Below are 23,988 nucleotides of genomic sequence, written 5' to 3'. Positions count from 1 at the left end.
TCGAGACGACATCGGTGAAGTCCGAATCGTATCACTCGCTAAGCAGCGTAAGCAAAATACGGGATTGTACACGCCTCTACCTGTTCCTAATTGTTCTTGATAAGATGTTAGTATGGACTTCGTACTTGGACTTCCAAAGACTACTGGAAAGCACGATTCCATTCTTGTGGTAGTAGATCGATTTTCAAAGATGGCCCACTTTATATTCTATTCTCGAACTTTTGATGTCTCTCGAGTTGCTAAAATTTATTTTGATGAAATCGTTAGGCTGCATGGGCTACCAAAAACTATTGTATCAGATAAGGATGTGAAATTCACTAGCTATTTTTGAAAAACTCTATGGCATAAGATGGGAATCAAGCTTCAGTATTCAACCTCTTTCCACCCACAAATTGACGGGCAAGCTGAAGTAGTCAATAGGAGTTTAGGTAACCTACTGAGAACTCTTGTCGCCAAAAGTCTAAGACTAGGATCAAAAACTACCAATTGCTAAATTTGCATATAATAATTCTGTTAATAGATCTATAGGTCTAAGTCTAACTGAGGTAGTCCACAAACCTAGACAACCTATAGATCTCATTCCTATGACCCATTATCATAGGTTGTCTGAGTATGCATCTGCATTCGCATTACATATTCATGACTTGCATAAAGAGAACAGTAACAGAATTGCTTAAAATAATACTAACTATAAAATTCGATCTGATCTAAGAAGGAGATTCAAGAATTTAATGTTGGAGACTATGATGGTCTGGATACGTCCGGAACGGTTCCCACGTGGAACTGTCAAAAAGTTGCATGCACGAAGTGCAGGACCTTTTAAAATTCTGAAGAAAATTAATGATAATACTTATGTTTTAGATCTCTCCAATGATTTCGGCATCAGTTCTACTTTTAATATTGAGGATCTAGTAGCTTATAAAGGTTCGAATTTTACTCCAGATAACCCACTAGATATTGAACATACCAATAAGCCTGTTTATGAGAGACTCTCTTTACCTCCACTTCCTAATATTCTACCAAACACAGCAGACGAAATTGATAAAATTTTAGATGATGAGATTATTTCAACTAGAGAAGGTGGAACCCAACGATATTTAGTACGTTGGAAAGGACGATCTACATCTGATGACATGTGGTTTGATCGCCACGATTTAGAGGTGCATCACCCTGATGTCTTAGAGCAGTATGAGAGCAACAGAGTAGCACACTCAATGGGATCGAATTCTCTCTCACCCGGGGAAAATGATGCGGATATCACTGATAGGACTCGATGGCGTGTGTACCAGCGCAGGAGGCGCCGATAGTTGATGATCCCTCTTATAGGGATTTAGTTATGATTTTTATTTATTTGGAGTGTCTTTTGTTTATTTTCTATGTAGGGTGTCTTTTGCTTAATTTCATTGTAGGTCTATCTATAGATCTGTTATATTTTCTTTGGAGGTTAATGAAAGATTATGTGATTTTGCTCTCTGGAGAATTTTGGTGTGAAACCATTTTTAGGGTGGAGGTGTGAAACCCCATTCCTTTCTTTCTTACTTTTCTCCCTCATTTCTCCCTCTACCATGTTTTGCATCACATAATTAGCTCAATTAGACCCGAATTAGACTAAAGCAACTTTATTTTGTCAAATTGAAGATGATGCCCACATCAAGAAGTCAGAACTTGTACTCTAAAATGTCACCAGTTAGTCAATGCATGTTTTGTTGCTTGTGGTGTTACTGTATCTCTCCCTATTTGGAGATTAAAGTGCATGTATGTACTATGTTAGGATATCATATATATGGTACAAGTTTATAACAACAGTAAGGTTGATACTTCTTCAACTTGCAACTATAAACAGGATCCAAGATAAACATCATTGACTTACCCTTGTTAAAGCTAGTTTGTAGCTTCCTCAAGTATAGTTTGATGCTGGACAAACATTTTGATCACAGATTTGAGAAGAAATAAAGCAAAAATAACTGAACTCGAGAAATTCACTAACCAGAGTGTCAGAACCCACCAACATTGGAACCCACCAACAAAACACTTAGTATATCAAAACTCTAAAAAATATTCATTAATTGAAAAGAGAAGAGCATAAGCCTTTATAGGCAAAGCAAATTAAAAGATCAAACTAACCATGATGCCCTAATATGCAAACATAATGAAAATAGCCCTACAAGGCTAGTCAAAATTCTCATTAAGCTAGAGAGTCATGGGTAAAATTCTCTTTATGCCTACGAGAATAAATGTAACAACCCAATCCCACAAAAAAAAAAAAAAAAAAAAAAATTAGTTACATGGAACGACGTGGCCGGCCACAGTGTAGCCGGCTCGTGCCATGCAGTGGCAGGAGGGGAGCGTGCCATGCCCCCCTCGCGTCGCCGCAGCCAACCGGCTGTGGCCAGCTGGCCGCGGCGGGCCCCAACGCCGCCGTAGGCACCGCCAAGACCCCCCCCGCCGCCTCTCTTTCTCCCACTCTCTTTCGGTCTCTCTCTCTCCTCCCCTCAAACTCTCTCTCTCTCTCTCAAACTTTCTCTCTTTTTCCTCGTGCTGCCGCCGACCTGCCACCACCGGGGTAAGTTTCCTACTTTCCCTCTCCCTCCCTCTCCCTCCCTCTCTCTCTCTCTCTCTCTCTCTAGCTCTCTTTCTCTTGTCTTGGGCTCGTCGGAGTCGAGCCGCCGGCGAGAGGCCGATCGCTGGATGGCCACCAGCGGCCGGTGCCCTCCCGCCGGCCCGGGTCCGCAACCCCCCTCCCCCACCTCCTCTCTTTCTTCTCTTCCTCTCCTCTTCTTCTTCTTCCTTCCTTCTTTCTTTCTTTCTTTCTTTTTCTCCTTCTTCCTCAGAATTAATTTATTAATGAATTATTTTATTTATGTTATTTATTTAGGTAATTTTCTTCTTAATTAATGCAAATAGATTATTTAGACATTAACTATTTTAATAATATTATATATTCTTCAATATAATTATTATTAATTGTAATTTGTATAGCTAATGATTAATTAGGTATAAATATAGGTAATACTTATATTTATTATTTATATCCCTATTAGAGTAATATATAGATTTGTAAATTATAATTATCAAATTTATACACTATTATTCTTATGAGATACATTTTAAGTAATTCTAATAATCTATTATACATTATTATTTTGTAACAAATAAAATACTAGATGTATTTATTTATTATTTTATAAAATAGTGGTTATATAGTTCTAATTAATCAAGATATAATTATAATTAGTTTTTTTATCTATATTTATAGTTTTATTTTTAAAATTTAGCTAGTTATAAAGATAAGTAGAAATTCTAAAATCTACTAAATCATCTTATATTATATGAACGGATTTTAACTAGATGAACGGCTAACTTCATGCTACTTAAATATTTTTAGACCCCGAACCCCCTTATTTGAGACCCCGTAGATCTTACTAGTGATAAGTTGTCATTCGGTTGATTAGCGGATACGAGGGATACGTGGTTTGCGTCTTCTGATCAAGTGTGAGTAGTATTATCCTTTAGACGCCTTTCTCAAATTAGGTTATATTATATATTTATGTACATGCATGTTTTGGCCTCTAGCATGATTATATGATTTTATCTAGAGATGATTATAGTCGAGCATATTTTATCATGCATTTGATTATGCTGATTTGGGATATGAGTACATTGGTGATATATATACAGAGATGATTAGAGATGATTCTACTGTTATGATTGTTTACCGAGTTGATCTGTAGCATGAGTATGCATGTAATAGATTAGCATGAGTATGCTTGTGTTGACGATACAGTTGGAAACTATATTGCATCATTTTCTCTTGATTCCTATTCTACCTAAATTCCTGTTATGCATTGACTTGTTATCGTACTGGATATATGCATTTGCTCTGTCATTTAGAAGGAAAACATAAAATGTGATTGATAGGATAGTTGATAGAAAGCGTGAGGATACCCGAGTGGGCGTGAGGGTCAGGGCGTGCCTGGAGATGATTGATCGCTCGACATAGTCGCGATCCTGTTGGCCTTACGTCTGAGGTCGTTAGTCTGTGTGCGCAGCAGACATTCGGACACATGCCGTTCGCCAGGGCATATGTGGCGAGTTATCCTCACGAGGTTTCTATCAACTATGTGGGTGCCCGGTCTAGATGGATGTTGATACCCTAGCGGGTGGCGGGGTATGGTTATATTAGAGATACTCTTGCGGGTGGCGAAGTATGCTCTAAGCCTTTGGACATGATGTTGAGGCCGGGTACCGGGTATTGACTGTGCACAGTAGTCTAGTATGATGATATTATACCGATCTTTCTGATTCATATTATCTAGTATATGATTTACTCTCTGTTTGGCATCACTGATTCGGGGTAAGGCCTATTCACTGAGCCTTTTGCTCATGACTCTCTTTATTTCTTTTCTAACCCCTCAGATTTGTGGTACGTGATAGCGACCTGAGATCTTGAGAATATATTTTAGAGTGATGATGAGGTGAGCTATTGATGCGAGACGGTATAGAAGATAGTTTAACTAGACATTGAGTTGTATCGTTGTTTGTTATATTTGTACCTTATTGTATCAGATAATGATTTGTATAGTATATGTCAGATTTTATAGCACTTGTGTATCAGCTATTTAGTTGTCTCTTGATGGTTTGTTGTAGCCTGTGTGGGCCCTGCCAGATTATATAGTGGTCTAGTGTATATTATTATGGACGTGGATATTAATATGTTAACAGATTTATTTAGTTGATAGTATGATTTATTTGGCGATGGATTATGTGATCATGGATATGTTAGCAGGTGTTATCTGATGATGTCATGATTGTATGTGCACAGGAGTGTATCTATCGCGTTCGAACGCACTGCAGCGAAAATTGTTGATTTGTTAGGGTTTTAACTTAGTTGTTGGGCACCTAGGGTGAGCCTCTATAAATATGTGGAGGAAACTCTAATTGAAGTTTTATCTGACAATTGAAACGGCATTGTGCCTTTATCTTCTTCCTTCTTGCTCTAGCCATTGGTGCCCTCTCCCACCTCTTTCCTTCCATCGCCCAAGTCTTTGGTCGACTTTCTCTAACTCCTAACCTCCCTCTTCTACATCAGCTTTTCCCCCTTCACTTCGAAGGAATTAACCTAGCACCTATCTAGCCATTGAAGGGTTAACAAGCTAGGGTTCATCCGACCTTCGGCCACTGTTCGGCCGATATCTCAAGATCTAGCCATTCAACCCTATGATCTTAGATTCTTTAAAAAGCTCTTTTCAAGTGCGACAATATATTCAAAATTCAGCAAGATCCAACGGCTAGATCATCTGCAGCTTCTTTCGAAAGTCTCGTCCTGAAACCAGTCCAGGATCGTTACGTATTGGATCAAGCCAGTTCGTAACAACTGGTATCAGAGCCAACATTCCTTGGATCGTCATGGCTACCACAAGATCGAAGGCAGGATCAAGTTGTTATAACTCCTCACGAGTGATTCACGTACAATCAGACTCTGTTCGACCTTGCCAAAGAAAACCTTATCCTATTGAATTAATATAGTTTCAAGTCTTATTTAAACCACATTTTTTACATTTGGCTATACCTAAGTGCGGAGTAGTAATCATTCGGAATTTGTATAGTTATTCTAATACATGAAGTGATACCTGCCTATTTGGAGAATTACATCCTGTAGTAGGTATGCACTTTTGCCATAGAGATTATATATTACAATGAAGCAACTGTAGAGAACTACATAAATAGTTAAAATTCTTTCACAGCCTACCTTTTGACGATATGACATATATTTTCACTATTCACACATCAAGCCTTGCTTATGTTTAATGCTGAAGAATATCCTTTTGCAAATAGACTAGAATCAAGTATATGATTAACTTTACTAAGCTTATGACTAAAAATGTGCTTGATAGACTGACTAGTTTGTTCCTTGGGACAAAGTTCTCATTTCAAAAGGGGAAAACATCAAATGTGAACTGTAATGCAACTAAAGATAATATGTGAAATGAAAATTTTCTAAAGAAATGATTATTTTCTTCATCAAGAGTAAAACTTATTAACTAAGCTAGATCAATGGAGTATTTATTATTTAGTGATGTATGCTAATATTCTATCTAGCAGCACACACTTTTCGTCCTTTGCATCGGGTCTATGTATATAAAATAGTTGATTTTTGAAGTTCTATGTAACTTGCTTGACACTGCACTACTTCCTTTTCAGAGGATGGTTGTTTCACTTTCAACTGATAAAGCTGTATGGGATGCAGTTATGAAAAATGATGCAGTACAAGGAATCAAGCAATGCTTCCTTCCAGGTTTCTTTAAGTGCTATAGTATACTTAATTTTGTTCTGCTGTATGAATTTGCAATCATTACCCTCTATACTAATTGGTATACTAATTTATCTTAACTTACAACTTCCAATATCCTAAAATCATAGGCCTTACAGAGGGAGAGGACGCTTTGAGGGCTAATAATATAATATATTAGTAATATATTATATTAAGTATATGACAAGATATACCTATCCAAGGCTGTTCCTATGGCATGGCCAGTGCCACAAGAAAGGGAGAGAAAAAGAGGAGGGAGATTGCTCGCCTTCGCCTTGCGCCCTACATTGCTCGCAGCTGAGCTTGCCATTGACCTTAGTGTACCTCATTGCTCATGTGCCCCTAGCTCAACAAAGAAGGCGCTGCTTGTGTTGGGTTGGATGGGGTTGGATTAGGTTGAATAAAAACTTAAGTTGCGGATTATGATGGACAACAATAAGGTTGACGTCGGGCGGCAAAGGAAAAAGGCAAGTATTAACATTGACAGTGAGTGGATGGCTGCTAGAAGGGGTGTTGTGTGGCAACCCTCGTGCCATGTGCTGATACGCATAGTGCCTTTTGGCACGACTATAGTTGTACTTATCCAACTTCATACTCAGTTATGTAATAGTCTTATATGGGTATGAATATGGGTTGAAGAATGCTATCTGAATATATATATATATAGTTTAACTTATCATGGAGGTGTAGAAAATGAATAGAGAAAAGCCCTATTTTGTATGTTTATGAGGATCTCCAATCTGTTATTTTTATATATTGCTTTATAGATTTGAGTAATTTACATTTCTTCACCTTTAAAAATCAAATGTTTATTACCAATATTTAATTTATATCCATATCTGTATTAACCAAACATGGTAACTAGTTTTGCTATTTGTAGCCATTTGTATCCGTAATCTTATTTGGAGAAGAGAAGCAAATTCAAATCCAATCAGTTTTAGCCTATAGTACATTCCATTCCCAAAATTAAGTGCAACAACAACATTAAACACTTTATTTGGGTTTGCCCAATTCGAAGATTGTATATAAATTTTAAATAATTTTTTTGAAATTTGTCATACTTACTAGATAAAAGTAAGTAAAGTTGTAGGAAAGCAAATGAGCTTTCTTCTTTTACTAGATATTTAGAAACCCCACCTAGTGCCACCAAGTCACCACTTCCCCTACCTTTGTTAAGTAAACTTTAATTTTTTACTATATATTTGTAAATCTCGGCCTAGTGCCACCAAGGTACCACTTTCTCTACCTTTGGTACTTGTTGCTCCAAGAGTTGTTACTCCTATTTAGATGTGATCATCGGGCGGGTCGGGTCGGATTCGGGTCGGGCCAATCGGGTTGGCCACTGTGTTCGCTAGCCTGCCCGTGAGTGGGTCAGACGTTGCCGGGCTAGAATAGTCTACGTTACCGCCCGTTGGCCCATGAGAGAGCGGGTTAGTCGGGCCGGGCTAGTGCGAATTTGTAGAATTTTTTTACCATTAGCTTATCTTTTTAAAAATAATTTTGTTCCTCTCTTTTCTTAGAAAAAAATAATATGTTAAAATTTTTTTTAAACAGTATAGAGTATTGAATGGGCGAGCTTTCGTGTGGGCCGAACAGGCGGGCTTTTGTGTGAGCTGACGGGTGGGTTTCTAGACCGGGCTTTCTGGTCGGGCTGATGGACGGGCTTGCAGGTCGGGCCAAGCAGGCAAAGGGCTGGCCTGTGCCGTCCATTGTAGTTCGGGCTTCGGGCTGGGCCGTTTGATCAGGTCTACTCCTATTACTGATGCATGATCGTTTTGTTGGGTAAAATATTGCTGATATATTAAACTACACTTCTTTTCATAATGGCAAGGTTCAACCAGATGTGAACTAATATACCTATCCATTTCCATATTTGGAGGCGAATCCATATCCATGTGGCCTTAAAGAGATATTGGTACGCTTTGATTAAGAGCATATCAAGGTACAAACGATCTTGGCTTCAATTCTGGACTAAAATGGTGAATGGGCTAGGACAAAGTCTAGAATATGATTTTGGTGGCGGAATTAGGCGTGTGAGTAGTCTAAATCGATGAGAAAAATTGATAGGAATGCATTTGGTGTGGTGATTTTGGCAAAGGATGTGATTTGATAGAGAATAACCCTAGATAAAGGTTATGTGGTAACTAGGACAGATGGTAAGGATAACTTGTAGGTGTTGATAATTGGTAGAACGGAAGAAGGGAGGAGGGAGAAAGGAATCATGACCGGCCATGCATCTCAATATACTTGAGATACACGAAGCCTTATCAATACTTTCTACGTGTACGATGGCAAAATAAATAAATAAATAAAATGAAAATCTGCTTTATTAAATTTAAAACTAATTACAATAAACATAAAACAATGTTACTGTTTTATTGTCTCTAAACTAAATAAATAAAACTTCTATTCTATAACATAATATCTAACAGAGCGGGTACATCTTGCTCAGTCACCCCACTAACTATTACTTGAAATAGATAAACAAATACAGAAAAAATAGAATCCATAAGCCAACAACTATAGCTGAGTGAGTGGAATCCACTCGAAAACCAAATAAATTTTAAATCATATTAATGCCTGAATAAATTAAACTAAGAGCAACAATATCTATAATAGTATGCAATAGGCATGCTCTCTAAATGATAACAAAGATAACAATAGAGAGAGTCACAACTTGTAACCTTGCACGTTTTCAACATATTAACATCTTTTCAATATTTATACTGTCATGTCTCAATGGGTCTAAATCCTGTGGATCCACATCAACTAGAAGTCACATCGAGATGATGCTCGGGACTTTTCTTCATAGCTGATCCAGTTAGGGTTATCAGATGGTATCACCTTGTGATCAACATACTCTATTTTTTCCTCTAACCGTTGAGAGAAGTTAGAGTCACCTAGGAAATTTTCTCATTCATCCGAAGACTGTTCCCTAACCCTGCCAGAGTCACCTAAAAAAGTCACCGCAGTGATCTAATTTAGGACTTTTCCCTGGGCTTCCAGATAGACTTGAGTCACTAAGAAAAATCGCAAGCGATTTATACCGGGACTGTTATCTAAGTCGTACCAATACTAATCTCATTTTTTTCTTTTTACAAATTTTAATATTTGCATGAAGTATGGTGATGCACTGAGTATAATAATTAAATGCACACAGAAAATATAACAATTAAATTTTCTCACGTACGGATGAAATAAATAGATTTGCACACAAAAATTACAACAATTAAATTTTTACACGTAAGGGTGAAATAAATAATTTGCACAGAAAATTTACATGGTCTCACAAAGATACGAAATATAAAAAAATAAATATGTGAGTGAACCCACTCACCTGAATCTAGGTAAAACAACCGAAATCTCAAATCTTTAGCTCACGTACTAAAATCACCACCTTTAATAATAAATAATAATCAAAATTTTAATTTGAATAATATCAATATTTTTAAAATTTAAAAACTAAAATGGGTTTAATTACCTATTGGGTTGGGCTTGGGCTAATCTGGCCCGGCCCCATTCAAAAAGAACTAATCTGGCTGGGCCAAGGCTTAGCCAAAAAGAAACTAATCGGGCTGGGCGAAGGCCTAGCCAGATAGGAAATAGATTGGACCGCAGCCCATCCAATTTAATTGGTTCGGGTCGGGTTTGTGGATCCGAAATCCAAACCCAAACCCGAACCCGCATTCAAAAGAAAAAGGGGTGGCTCGGGTTAAACCCGAGCCAACCAACCCCCTTTTTTCTTCTTTTCTCCCTTCTCGCGTCCGATGCGAGGGAGGGAGGATCAAGAGAGAGAGTGGCCGCTGGTGACTTTGCCGGCGGCGGGTCACGACCAGCTCCCTCCCTCTCTCTATCTCTCTCTCTCTCTCTTGTCCTCACGAGGTGGAGGACACACCACCGACGGCCGACGCCGAGGCCGACGTCGACTGGAGCCACGAGGGCTCTTCCAGAAGGCATCCATGGCACAAGGCTAACGACGTGGAGCTCTCGAGCACGAGCAGCAGCAGCCCGAAGCCGCCGGTCGACGAGAGTTGCCGGCGAAGCCGAAATCCCCAATTTAGGTATTTTTGATTTACCTTTTTAAATTTAAATTAAACTAGAGGGATGAGAGAGGGCTCACCGGGGAGGAGTGTGGTGGTCCCAAATTCCTTCGGCGATGCTTCGGCGATCCGATTCCACAGCGACGACTCCGATGGTGAGAAAAGAAAGAAAATGAAGGAGGAGAAGAAGGCTGGGGGGGTTGAGGAGAGAGAGAGAAAATTAGGGTTTAATTTATAGATTAGAAGAGGATCAAATCTAATCCGATTCGGATTAGATGAAATCTCCCTTTTCCTGCACCTCGTCGCGTGCCAGAGAGGGAGAGGGGAGGGGCTGCACGTGCAGAGCACGTGCACCCTCCTCTCTCAACCCCCAATTATTTTATTTTTTATTTTTTTTTTCTCCTCTGGTTCTGACAAGATTGGTCAAAACTTGGAGTTAGTCAAACGAGAGAGAAAAAGAGCGAGAGAAATGAAGATAGAGATCGATAATCCTCAAAATAATTAATGCTTCTCCAAAAGGGGTTGCCTCAATACCTATTTATAAGCTAACCCACGTCCTAAGATAATTAGAGTCCTAATGAAAGAAAAACATATAAATAGGTCAAGTTCGAGTCAAATTCGTCGTTGGGCGTTCGAATGCCTAAGGCCCATTTCTACTCTCGGGCTAGGGCATTCTACCCAAGCGTTTGAACGCCTAGAGCCGAGAGTTCTTCGTTGGTGTGTTTGGGTCTGTATCAGCCCACTACGCTTCCCTCATCTTGCTCTTAAGGTGAAAAGTTAGAAAAATGGTTCAGGATATAAGTCTTGGGCTCCTATATCGTCTCGTTGGATGGTTTTCCAGGCCATTCCACTATAACTTCTGCCTCTAGCCTCAAGCCATGTCGTCTCCTCCTCGCTAGCACATGAACCGGCACACAAGTCTGCCACTCATCCTCGGGCTTGCGCAACTCCATGCTCACAATCTGGTCCGGTCCAATCCTTGTACGGTACTAGTTCAATCCTCTCTAACACCTAAAATGGTTTAAAAAATCTGTGATAATTTCTAGTTTCACATTGGATGCTATACCACTTGATGACATACTTGCACCCGTACGAATACCATGTCACCAACTTCAAATTCATGCTCTCGATGCCCTTGATCATAAATTTGCTTCATTTGATTTTGGACTATCCTTATGTGTATCTTTAACTTCTTTAATATGTCATCATGATCCATAAGAGTTAAATCAGCTTCGATTCAATTGGAAGAGGCCAGCGGGTCAAAAATACGCAAAACGGGTGCCGTGCGCCTGTATACCACCTCAAACAGTGTCATCTGCATGTTACTATGATACGAAGTATTGTAGGACTGCTCTGTCCATGACAAGTACTCCAGCCAGCATCTAGGACGGCCTCCAATGAAGCATCGAAGGTATTTCTTAATCCTCGGTTCATGACCTCTGTTTGCTCGTCGGTTTGTGGATGATATGTCGAGCTTAAGTCTAAATGGGTCCTTTGCAACCTGAAATATTTAGTTCAAAAGTCATTTATAAAACTTGATCACGATCTGAAACAATCGAATGTGGCTTGCCATAAAGTTTGGCTATGTTTTGCACAAAATTTTTAGCCATCGTCTTCACCAATAAAGGATGTACCAAGGCTAAAAAAATGAGCATATTTGATTAGACGGTCACCACAACGAATATCACTGGGTACCCTTGAACCAACTATAAATCCTCAATAAAGTCCATGAATATGTCCTCTCACACATGGTCTGGAATGGGCAACGACTGTAAAAGTCCAACCGGCTTCATAATCTCCGTCTTCACCCGTTGACACGTTTCGCATGTTCTCACTATGCTTTGACGTTTTTCTTCAATCTAGACCAGATTTGGGAGATCCTCTTATAGGTCTTCAAGATACCCCCGTCTCCTGCTTTTGGTGTGCGGTGAAAGTCCTCTAACAATCTGGTCCATAACGACTCATCCTCGGGCACACGAATGCACCCATGGTCAAGTAAAAGCCTGTCTCGGTCTTCTAATTTAGGGTGGCTCTTCGGATCAACTTTAATTTCCTACAACAAACCCCTCACATAAGGGTCAATCATACCTACTCTCCTTATGTTGTTGAGGAAGGGAAAAAATATAGTGGAAAATGCCGCAAGTTAATCTTCATGCAGTTGACGTGACAAAGCATTTGCCGCTTGATTCTCTATTTCCTTTTTATATTGTAGCTCATAATCGTATCCTAGTAATTTTGTGACCGTGGCTGTTGCACCGGTGTGTGGATACGTTGTCCCATGAAGTAGGGAAGACTCTTCTAGTCGGTATGGATGATGAAGCGGCGCTCGATTAGATATGATATCCACTTTGTCAGTTCGTGCAGAATTGCTAACATCTCTCTCTCGTATGTTGAGAGTTGCTGCAATTTTCTGAATAAAGCTTTTATCAAATAGGCGATAGGTTTCCCTCTTGCATGAGAACATCACATATTCCCACTCCCAAAGCATCACATTCAGTAATGAAGCTTTTCGTGAAGTCGGATAGCGCCAAAGCTGGTGCCGACGTCATTGCTGATTTTAATACCTTGAAAGTTGTTGTAGCTTTGTCGCTCCACTCGAGTGCATCCTTCTTTAGGAGAGTCGTTATAGGTGTTGCGTTCTTCCCATAACCAACCAAGAACCTCTTAGGTAGGCAGGCATTGAGATTTCGACTTTGACTTTCATGTACTGATAGGTTCTTGTACCAAAAGATCGGCTACGGAACATTCATTAAGATCTGAATTTATTGCAGGAAGCAGTCCGCACAACCGTGGAAAAATATTCGTCAAATATTCTTTGGTAGTCAGAAAATTACGAAAATTGGGTTAGATCCGTAACTTCCTGATCTACAACTTTCGTATTTACGCCCTTCGCAGATTCGAACTACAATTGGGACGAAAATACGAAATAACGTGGGTGATGATAGTGGTGACGGGTGGAGTGGATGTTAGGGTTATAGATGGGTATGGAGATGAATATGGATGGTGGATGTGATTAAGAGATTTAGACGAAAGGAATGAAGTGGTCGAGATCCCAAAGAAGAGGGATGACTCGATAGATGAGGGAGATTAGAAGTTAGGAGAAACCTTGCCAACGGTAGAGGTGGAAGGATGGTGAAGAGGGAGGAGGGAGATTAGGGTAGATAGATGATTAAGGCAAGAAATCAATATTTCAATAGCATAATGAAGTTGGCTGCCATCCACATATTTATAGAGGCTAGCCAACAAGTCCTAAAATAATATGTAACCCTAATTCTAGAAGATTTCCGCCGATCGCGTTCAAACGCGCCCGATCGCGTTCGAATGCACAAAAGACGTTCTTTGTATGTGCGAACGCGGTGCAGGTGTTCGAACGCGAGCATTTGAACTCGCCCGACCGCGTTCGAACACACAATATACGTTCTCTGTATTTGCGAACCTGATGCAGGCGTTCGTAAGGGCGTTCGAACGCAGACCCCACTTGCGTTCAAACATGATTTACAAGAATTTTATTTTAATGAAAATAAACAACTAATGCAGTAAGAAAAGATCCTAACTAAACGTATCACATACTCTTCCATTGCCTCCTCTAGATTCTCTTCCTCGCCCTCATCATCTTTAATGTTCTCTTACCCATCAATCAACATCACTCCTTGTTGTCTTTGCACACTGATGACCGGGTGTAAATCGCTCTTCACAATAGAAACAAAGACCTTTTGCTTGTCTCTCCTCTACTTGGGCCAGAGTTACAGTATGAACAGCAGGCCTAGAATCTCTCCTTATATTAGCTGAGGTCTGAAGGGGCGGTCGTTGTCCAGAATTTGCAGCAAGCACCCTTGGTCCAGCAGAAAAATTTCTCGTCGAGTTCGGCCGCATTGGGTACCTCGTGTCATATATACTTCTTTTTTATGAGTATGACATCTTCATAGGCCTCCTCCAAGGTCCGTGGTCGAAGCGCTTGAATGTATGCTTGGATTTCACTCCGCAATCCTGAAATAGAAGTGCTCTTCAACGATGCATCCGACCATGGTGGAAAGCAACAAGTGCTAATTCTAGCAAACTCTTCTTGATATGCACACATGGTGGTTTGCTGAACTGTCTTAGTAAGAAAAGCATCAAAATCTTTATAGTCAGATGCCCCAAACTGTTTAGTGAGGCAGGAACTAAAGATTTCCCACCGATCCAAATTTTAGTAGGCAGTGGTGCCTCGTTACCAATGTAGGGCTGAGCCCTCAAGATGAATACTTGTGAGCAAGACTTTTTGATTTTTCGGCATCCTTTGGAAGGCAAAGAATAGCTCCGCACGATATAATCAACCAACCAGATGATGCGGACATCACTGATAGGACGCGATGGCGTGTGTACCAGCGCAGGAGGCGCCGACAGTTGATGATCCCTCCTATAGGGATTTGGTTCTGATTTTTATTTATTTATGGTGTCTTTTGTTTATTTCCTATGTAGGGTGTTTTTTGCTTAATTCCATTGTAGGTCTATATATAGACCCGTTATATTTCCTTTGGACTTAATGAAAGTTTATGTGATTTGTTCTCTCGAGGATTTTGGTGTGAAACCTTTTCTTAGGGTGGAGGTGTGAAACCCCATTCCTTCCCTTCTTATTTCTCTACTTCATTTTCCTCCACCACGTTTTGCATCACCAGATCTCCTTTGCTGAATTTTAGAAAATCTAGCCATACTGTTCGCCCTTGGATCCCATGGTTGCCATCCGAATCGTATCCTTATCCAAGTCTGACATTTGGCCCCATTCCATGGTAGTTTCTCCTCTTTTCTACTTCAGCTTGACGTGGTTCAAAGACTAGCTCCTCGGGCTAATAGTCGTCTTCATTGAAATTCTCGAAATCAACCTAGTTCTTGCACTAGCCGTTGACCGGTTCTTGTAAACCAATGTTTGCTACTCTAGTCATACCTAGGTAAGGCAACAAGGGTTCCATATTCTAGTTTGGAGGTATTTGAGAGCCTTGAGAGGCCAGCAGTGGGGCTGGAATTGTCGAAATCGATGTTCAAGGCCTTGATTGCAGTGTAGCCAATTGGATAGTCGGGCTGCGATTAATTCTAGAGCCTCCAGATGTTTTTGATTATTTGTGACATGTGTATCAACTGTTGCATCATAGTTTCCAGCGTTGTAGAAGGGGTTGCGGTGTGTCTTGGGGCTATCGGAGTATCCTCCGATCTCCCATCGATTGGATCTAGATTCATAGCAGCCATATCACCCTCGATGCGCATTGTTTCATCCATATTCTTTCTCAGTCTTGTGTTCACCATTAATGGAGCTTTGAGGTGGTCTAAGATTCGATTGGCTCTGATACCACTTGGTATGCTCCGATTAAGAGCAGAGACTTTATACTAGATGGAGACTTCCTAAAGCATTCATGGCAGTGAGTATGAATAATAGAAGTCAAAGCAGTAGAGTGTGTAGAGACTTTATACTGGAAATGACTAGTGGTTGTTCAAAGAGCTTTTTCTTTTCTTTTCTTTTTAAGAGAAGTGGGAACTTAATAGTGATAGTGTCTAATTAAACTGGTGCAGCTGGGTTTCGATTTTAGAAATACTCATACAATATGAGCCTCTCTAAGTATTTGAGTATGATTACATTGGTGGTTGTCCAAACTCTAAAGAGGTTTTACATTTGATAAAATTTGATCTTTCATTGAGCAATCCACCACATCATTATACATAAAAAGATTGTTTTAATCTCCTACATTATCTGGGCCTTTTTGACTCATGTCATGTTATGTAGGTTAAATTTATTCTAACAATGCGTTTCACTCTTTTTGAATGTAATGTTTGCAATCCCCAAATTGCACTTATTTCTGTCTCAAATATGTTAGTTACCTCCCCACGTCATATAACAGTTGAAGTGTTCAGTTGGGACAGGCTTGGTTGGAACATCATTTTATCTGAGTCAGATTCCTAAGGATCTAGTCAAGTTAAACTGGGGGATTTTAGTAACTTCATAGGTAGTTCAGCCAATCTAAAAACTAGAATATACATAACCAAAAAATGAGATGATTTTATATTGTTTATGTTGAGAAAAAGCAGCACGATGTAATCTTTACAATCAGGGAGGAAGGGAACTAATTTCCAAAGCAGACTATTCCTTCTACAAGAAGTAGACTGTTTGGCTAGCTGATTTGAAATAGTGCCAGGATATTTGTCTCTTACTTTGCTAGAAGTACCATATTGTTGTGTTGTCCTTTTTTCTTGGAGACATTTATGTTTTAGTACATATATATATCATGTTAGTTATAATCTTCTAAAAAAGAAAAATCTAAACCGCCAGTTTTAATATAATTTAAAGAATTGGTGTAAAGAATTGAATGTATTCATTAACTGATGTTGCTAACTATTTTCAAAAAAGTAGTGGTTGAAGACCATATTTCTAGAGGCATTTATTAATTTTGGGCTGAATCTTGCTGACATTTTTTTTATGCAGCTGTAGGAAGTAAAACTAGGATGTTTGCTGACATTGTAACAAGAATTATGAGTTGGATTTTGGAGAATGCAATGTCCCAGATATTGGAACTTATTGATAAGATCACCAATCTGGTGAATGAGCTTTTTCATTCACAAGAAAAGGGTAAAAGTTGGGATACTGCGAGTGATATACTAAGTTCATCATTTATGCTGTCAGTCTTGGTCTTCATTGTTATCATTGTGAAACGCATTCAAGGAGATTGATTATTGACTCATATGACGAAAAAAACTTTTATCTGTATATAAGACATAAGGTGTTGAAAATTAATTGGGTTATTCTGATATGCATGTATTTTTCCTTGTATAAGAAACATATTTGGGCCTTCATTCTGAATCCAGTAGGGTGAAGAGACTCATTCTGTTTAGGGTATTTGGGCCTATCAGTTGACTGCAAATGGTTGGCGGCGAGTAATGGCCTGATTGTTTTTATTGTTGGTTACATGCTGTTTCAAATGTTTGTGCCTAATTAACTTGACTTATTAAAATATTGATGCAAAGGAAGTTTGATGCAATACATAGATAGATACTAATGTTTTTTTTGTAAAGATGTGTTATAAAATCTTCCATATTCAAGAAATGAAGATATGATTGTTGTTAGCGCTTTTGCTTCTTTATATCCCTTAAATTATGAATATCCTATCTTGAAACGTTCTTTTAAGTAGCTGACTATTCATGGATGTTTTGTTTCTTGTATTTAAAAATCTAAGTTGGCAAATCCCTCTTCTTTTTTCTTTTCTTTTTTTCCTTCTGCTCTTGGTGATCACAAAGTTTATAGTTTTGTTTTGGAAAAATTCCTCAAGTCCCTCCTAAATAGGCTGGAAGTCTACGATCTTCAATGTCATCATATTCTAGAAAGTTGATAGTTGCTTCTTTATATTCCTTTTTGCCTCTGCTTCTTCTTCTTCAATGTCATCATTTTATATCTTTCTTAACACTTTCCTTGAATCTTTTTAAAATGATTTCATACAAAATTTTACCCTTTCCTTAAATCTTTTCAAAATGATTTCATGTTAATTTTTTATTTCCTATCATTCTTTTTTTTTTAGTTTCCCCTAATGGATTTCTTTTCAATAATTTTTTTACTTTGTGAAACCTTAATATGTCAAGGTTTCCATCATGCAATATGAAATTTTGCTTTAGTATGCAATTGCAGCAAGGCTTAATGGTCAATCTAATATTTATAAAATATATACAACATGCCTACTAGACATTTAAGCCATGCAACCTACCAGCAATTTACATACCAGATTTCAGCAATTTACATACCATGTATCAATGAAATCTAATAAAGCAAAAATATATGACAACAAAATCCAGTCAAAAATACATAAATAAATTAACAAAAAATGATGCAATCAAAGTGTGTGCCAATGAAAGTATGCTGCCCAAGACTAGTAGCTAAGGGTGGATGGCCTTTTTAGAAAATATTGTGTGCATATCTTAATTGACTCTTGGAGCACATATAATTTTCTAAATGAGTGGCTGGTTGGAGTCAGTGGATTGGAAGTGGAACCAATGATTGATTCTAATGTCGCCATTGGAGATGGCACAAAGTTGAGGGCGAACAACTTATGTTGTTGGGTCAGTATCCAAGTCCAAGGTCACAAGTTGACTATGGATTTGTATCCTCTTGCATTACAAGGTGTTGATGTGGTCTGAGGCACACAATGGCTACAAAGCTTGGGTCTCATCACGTTTAATTTTAGCAATATGTGAATGACGTTCTAGAGAAACAACAAAGTGGTGCAGTTTGATGAAGTCATGTCCTAATCGACCTCAACATTGTAGCTTATGGTGGGGCTGCTGGGTGCAGGTGATGAGGCCTACTTTTTTCAAATGGGACCAGCTGAACTTGGGCCAAATTTGAGCTTAGTTACACCTATTAATTTGCTAGACTTGCTGAATTTCCAGATCTATTTGAGGATCCGAAGGGGCTATCGCTGGTTAGAGAAGTCGATCATCGCATAGAGATCATTCCAGGGGTTGAACCGGCTAACCTAAGGCCTTACCGGTACATTCATGTGCAAAAGGAGATCATTTCAAAGATGTTTGCTGAAATGTTAGAACAACAATTATCCAACCAAGTCGTAGCTCATACTCCTTGCCAATGTTGTTGGTGAAGAAGAAAGAAGGAAAGTGACGGTTTTGTGTTGACTATCGAGGACTAAAGGCTATTACTGTTAAAAATCAGTATCTCATTTTGGCCGTCAAGGAATCGCTGAACGAATTTGTAGAGGCTACTATATTCAAAAAACTTGATCTCATGGTCGACTATCACCAAATCAGAGTTCATCCAGCGAATGTGCACAAAATAGTGTTCTGGACTCCAGACGGCCACTATGAGTTCGGCCTCACAAATGCTCCAATAACTTTTCAAGGTCTTATGAATGATGTGTTCAGACCTTTTTTGTGTCGGTACATTATTTTAGCCGAGGGGGTGGTGGCCGACCTGAGCAAAATTGCATGCATGCTCGAGTGGCCGCAACTAAAGACGGTGCAAGTACTTCAAGGATTTCTTTGGTTGACTGACTACTACCATCAATTCTTTGCCGAATATTGGAAGATTGCTGCTCCATTTACTGCCTTATTGAGGAAGAATGCATTTGAGTGGTATGAAGAAGCAACAACGACATTCGAAAATCTGAAACTGCTATGACATTGGCACCCATTTTGGCCTTGCCGGACTTTTCTAAAGGCTTTGTTGTTGAATGTAACGTATCAAGAGTGGGCATAGGTGCTATTCTAATGCAACATGGTAGACCTATAGCATTCTTGAGCAAAGCCTTGTTCGAGAAATCGTATCGAATCTCAATATATGAGAGGGAAATGCTTGCTATACTCTATGTGGTCACAAAGTGGAGACCGTGGTTGATCGAGCATCATTTTGTGGTTTAGACTAATCAAAGAAGTCTTCCTTACTTCATGAGATAGTGGATCCATACTTCGACATAGCAGTGATGGGTGACTAAACTTCTGAGCTATGATTATGATATGCAATACAGAAAGGGAACAAAAAATTGAGTGGCGGATGCCTTATCATGCCAACCCGACAACGCAGAATTTGTGGCTTTATTGATGCCCACATTTCCCTTCCTTGACAAGCTCAAAAATGCAAGTGTTGTTGATCCAGAAATTGACAAGTTGCTATAAGAAATTGAGGATGATCTAGTGAGTCATACTGAGTTGGAGAACTGAGTCAGCTTGTTGATCAATCGTGGATGCATCCGAGTGCCCGAGGGTGATGAATTGCAGTCTAGATTACTAGAGCACTTCTATGCTACACCCGAGCTAGGTCATGAGGTATCCGAGCATGCCAAACGTGTCAACGAGCAACGAATGACACATTGAAGCTAGTTGGACTCCTCCAACCTTTGCCCATGCCGGATCGCATATGGGAGGATATATCCATGGATTTAGAAGGTTTATTGCTGGTACATGGGTACTCAATAATTTTTGTTGTGGTAGGTTGGTTGGGTAAATATGTACATTTCTCAGTTTTGGTGCACCTATTTTTCGCCAAATCGATAGATGAAATTTTTGTTCGTGATGTGGCAAAATTGTATGGCATGCCTTGATCCATTGTATTCGATAGAGGCCGCATCTTCCTCAGCAAAGTTTGGACGGAATATTTCAGATTGCAAGGGACTCGACTGAACCATAGTTTGGCCTGTTGTTTGTAGATGGATAGCCAAACCAAGGTGGCCAATCGAGGGATCAAGCAGTACTCTGATTCTTTGTAGGTGAGAGAACAAGGGGATGGTTGGACTTTCTACCATTGGTAGAGTGATCATATAACAGCGCTCATCATCGTAGCATATATATGACATCATTTGAGGCGGTGTATTGGAGGCTGGCGATGGTTTTGAGGACTTTTGACCCGGTAGCCTCATCGGTGAGGATGGAGGCTGACTTGGACCTTATGGACTGAGACCAAACCTTGAAGAGGCTGCAGGCACACATGGTTCAAGCTCAGAATTGCATGAAGCAAATCTATGACCGAGGGCATCGGGAGCAGCAATTCAGCAAATGAGGCCTTCTCTATGTGCGGGTTCATTCATACCAACAGATTATTTTGAGGTTGGTAAAGAACCATAAGTTGGCGCTCCGATTCTTTGGACCCTTTTGGGTGCTAGAGCAAATTGGACTAGTAGCCTATCGACTCGAGCTACCAGAGGGATTGCGGGTTCATCTAGTTTTTCATGTGTCACTTCTACGAGCCTAGATCGGACCTAGCCAGATTGTAGGCGCTGCTGTGGATGAGATCCAGGTTATGCAACTAGTTTGTGTCTTAGCTCGATGATGACATCGACAAGGAGGGTGACTAGAGACCGTGATACTAGTCGAGTGGCTCAGTAGGCACTCAAACAAGGCAACATGGGAGCTCAAGTCCCACATGGTAGATCACTTCCTAGACTTTGCACCTTGAGATCAAGGTTGCGAAAGTGTGGTCAATTGTTGTGGCTCAGTTGGACCAAGCTTTGGCAACCCACATCACATTGGGTTCAACGTGAGTCCTTGATGTTTATCTATTTGTTTTTTGCATTGTTTTGCTTAATAGTTGTTGCTTTGTATTTTTAGACCCTATGATACGATCTTCCCTGGATTGGGTTTGATCTATTTCGTTATCAAATCTATGCGGGACCTTGTACAGAACTTTCGGATCAACGTGAAATTTTGATAGGTCGTAGCCCTGGAAAAGAGCTTTCCAACGAATCTAATTTCGGGTGATTCGGACGGCGGGATCTGGAGATATCTTTAGATAAGTGGGTGAACGTTGGGAAGTCTGAACTACTAGATTAAGATCAGAATATGATTTTGGATCCATGGATGGGGGGCACATGATCTTAGGTGGAGTAGGGAGGTGGTAGGCCAGTGGTGAAGGGTGGCGTTGGCAAGGAAGGTGGTAGGGGAAGATTATGGATGGTGGAAAGGGGTAGGGCGAAGGTAGTGAGAGATTTGAAGAAGAGGGATGAGTGGGCCGCCTAAGGGACTAGGGTAGGGTGAGTGGCCAGTCGAGGGAGGCTAGAGGCAGTGGCGCCGTGGTGGTGGCTGTTACCGTGGGGAGGAGGGAACGAGAAGGAAGGAGAGGGAAGAAGATTAGGGCAAGAAACTTAATTCATTGATCATCCCTTTTTTGGTTGCCATCCACACCTTAAGAGGCTAACCAAACAAGCCAAAATGACAATTATTAACCCTAGAAACAGTAGATTTTTGCCAACCGCATTCAAACGGGGTCGAACACGTTTGAACACACAAATTGCGTTCTCTGTCAATGCGAACGAATGCAAGCGTTCACACGCGGGCATTCGAATGGGGTTGAGCGTATTTGAATGCACAATTTGCGTTATCTATTGATGTGAACACCTACAGGCGTTCGCAATTGCATTTGAACACAACCTATAGAAACCTTATTTTTCTCTGAATTAAATAACTAACACAATAAGAAAAGACTTCGGTAAGGTGGATCCATGCTTGAGATGACTCGGTGAAGTTCAAATCACATCATCGTATCACTGATACATCTTATTAGAGTCTTTTCTTATTGTATTAGTTGCTTATTTTTATTAAAATAAAACTTTCGTAGGTTGCATTCCAACGCCCTTGCGAATGTCTGCATTAGGTTCGCAAAAACATAGAACGTGAAATGCGTGTTCGAACGTGGTCGGGCGCGTTCAAACGCCGCATTCGAACGCCTACATCGCGTTCGCACATATAGAGAACGTCTTTTGTGCGTTCAAACACCATCAGGCGCGTACGAACGTGATCGGCGGGATTCTACTAGGATTAGGGTTAGTTATTGTTATTAGGACTTGTGGCTAGCCTCTATGGCAGCCAAATTTATTATGCTCTTGGAATATTAATTTCTTGCCTTTTATCTGCTCTCTAATCTCTCTACCCTAATCTCCCTCCTCCATTTTCACTAATCTACCATCTCTACCGTTGGCAAGGTCTCTCCTAACTTCTAATCTCCCTCATCTGTCGAGTCCTCCATCTTCTTTGGGATCTCGACCACTTCTTCCCCTTCGTCTTAATCACTTAAACTACACCACTCATCCACCTTCATCTCTATTATCATCCATAACCCTAACTTCCACTCCACCCGTCACCACCACAATTATTCGCACTAAATCGTACTTTTGTCCCAGTTGCAGTTCAAATCTGCAAAGAACGTAAATACAAAAAATGTAGATCAGGGAGGTACGGATCGATTCCACTTAATTTCATAATTGTCTAACTATAGAAGAATATTTGATGAATATTTTCCCTTGGTTGCGCGGACTACTTCCTACAATAAATTTAGATCTTAAAGAAATTATTTCGTAATCTATCATTAGTCTCAAAGCCTATCAATTTGGTACCGTAGACTCTAATCACTGGTATCAGAGCCAGGCGAACCTCAGACCTCCATTAATAGTGGAAATAAGGAAGATGACATCAACAAGGAGACAATGGAGAGCACACCAACAAGGGAAGACTTAATCCACGATAACCCTAACTGTGAGACCGATTCCCTTAGAGCGACACGGCAGTACCGAGTCAACCAACGTCCATGCGTGTGAACATGGGCTTGGCAGATGAACTTAGAAGCATGTTCCGAACATTGCTACATAGAGACGCAATGCAGAATGATCATAATGCTTTAAAGGAATATGTCATGAACCGATCGGCTTCGTCATCTCCTCGACGAAGATTGGTGCCTCAAGAAGGACTAGTGGTGGGACCACATCGAACTAAAATCCCACAGGTGCAGGTGCGACATGTGAGTGTCAATGATCCTCTTTTACCTATGCCTACACATCATCCCCTAACTCCGATACAAAACCCAAGACCGGTAGTGATGGAACCCGAGAGGCGTGTAGCACCGGTGCACTTCGTCGATGAGGACGATTAATACTTTGAGGATGAGGTTGATCCCTTCGGAGATAGTGATGGACGTGCTCGAGGATTTAGAGAAGGAGATCAACATGCACAAAGGTTCAGACCTGAACCAAGGATCTTTCGCGAACCTGATAATGCTATTCGGGGGAGAACCGCACACTTGGACTTTCTAAAATTCCAAGGCGGTGATCTAATGGATTGAGTGTTTCAATTGTCAAGGGACATCAGAGAACGCAAAGGTCTAGATGGTAAGCTTTCACCTCCAAGGAA

At 40.1% G+C, this 23,988-nt stretch overlaps 1 protein-coding gene across 4 annotated transcripts in view; it reads left to right on the top strand.

Moving 5' to 3' along the window:
- The window catches only part of LOC140788790 (uncharacterized), a 30,813-nt gene extending 13,609 nt beyond the window's left edge, over positions 1–17,204 (top strand). For 3 of the 4 annotated variants that reach the window (XM_073138239.1, XM_073138242.1, XM_073138241.1), the window contains 2 exons: positions 6,202–6,295; positions 16,799–17,204. In XM_073138239.1, coding sequence (XP_072994340.1) covers positions 6,202–6,295; positions 16,799–17,043 — 339 coding nt within the window. In that variant the 3' untranslated portion in view covers positions 17,044–17,204. Of the gene's footprint in view, positions 1–6,201; positions 6,296–6,420; positions 10,940–16,798 lie in introns of those variants that run through there. The other variant, XM_073138240.1, reaches the window with a different exon arrangement.
- Positions 17,205–23,988: the final 6,784 nt, after the last annotated feature.

This window comes from Typha latifolia, chromosome 5 (assembly GCF_019914945.1).
Source record: "Typha latifolia isolate L0001 chromosome 5, TyphaL0001v2, whole genome shotgun sequence".
Taxonomy (NCBI): Eukaryota; Viridiplantae; Streptophyta; class Magnoliopsida; order Poales; family Typhaceae; genus Typha; species Typha latifolia.
This window is presented reverse-complemented; position numbering and strand designations above follow the sequence as displayed.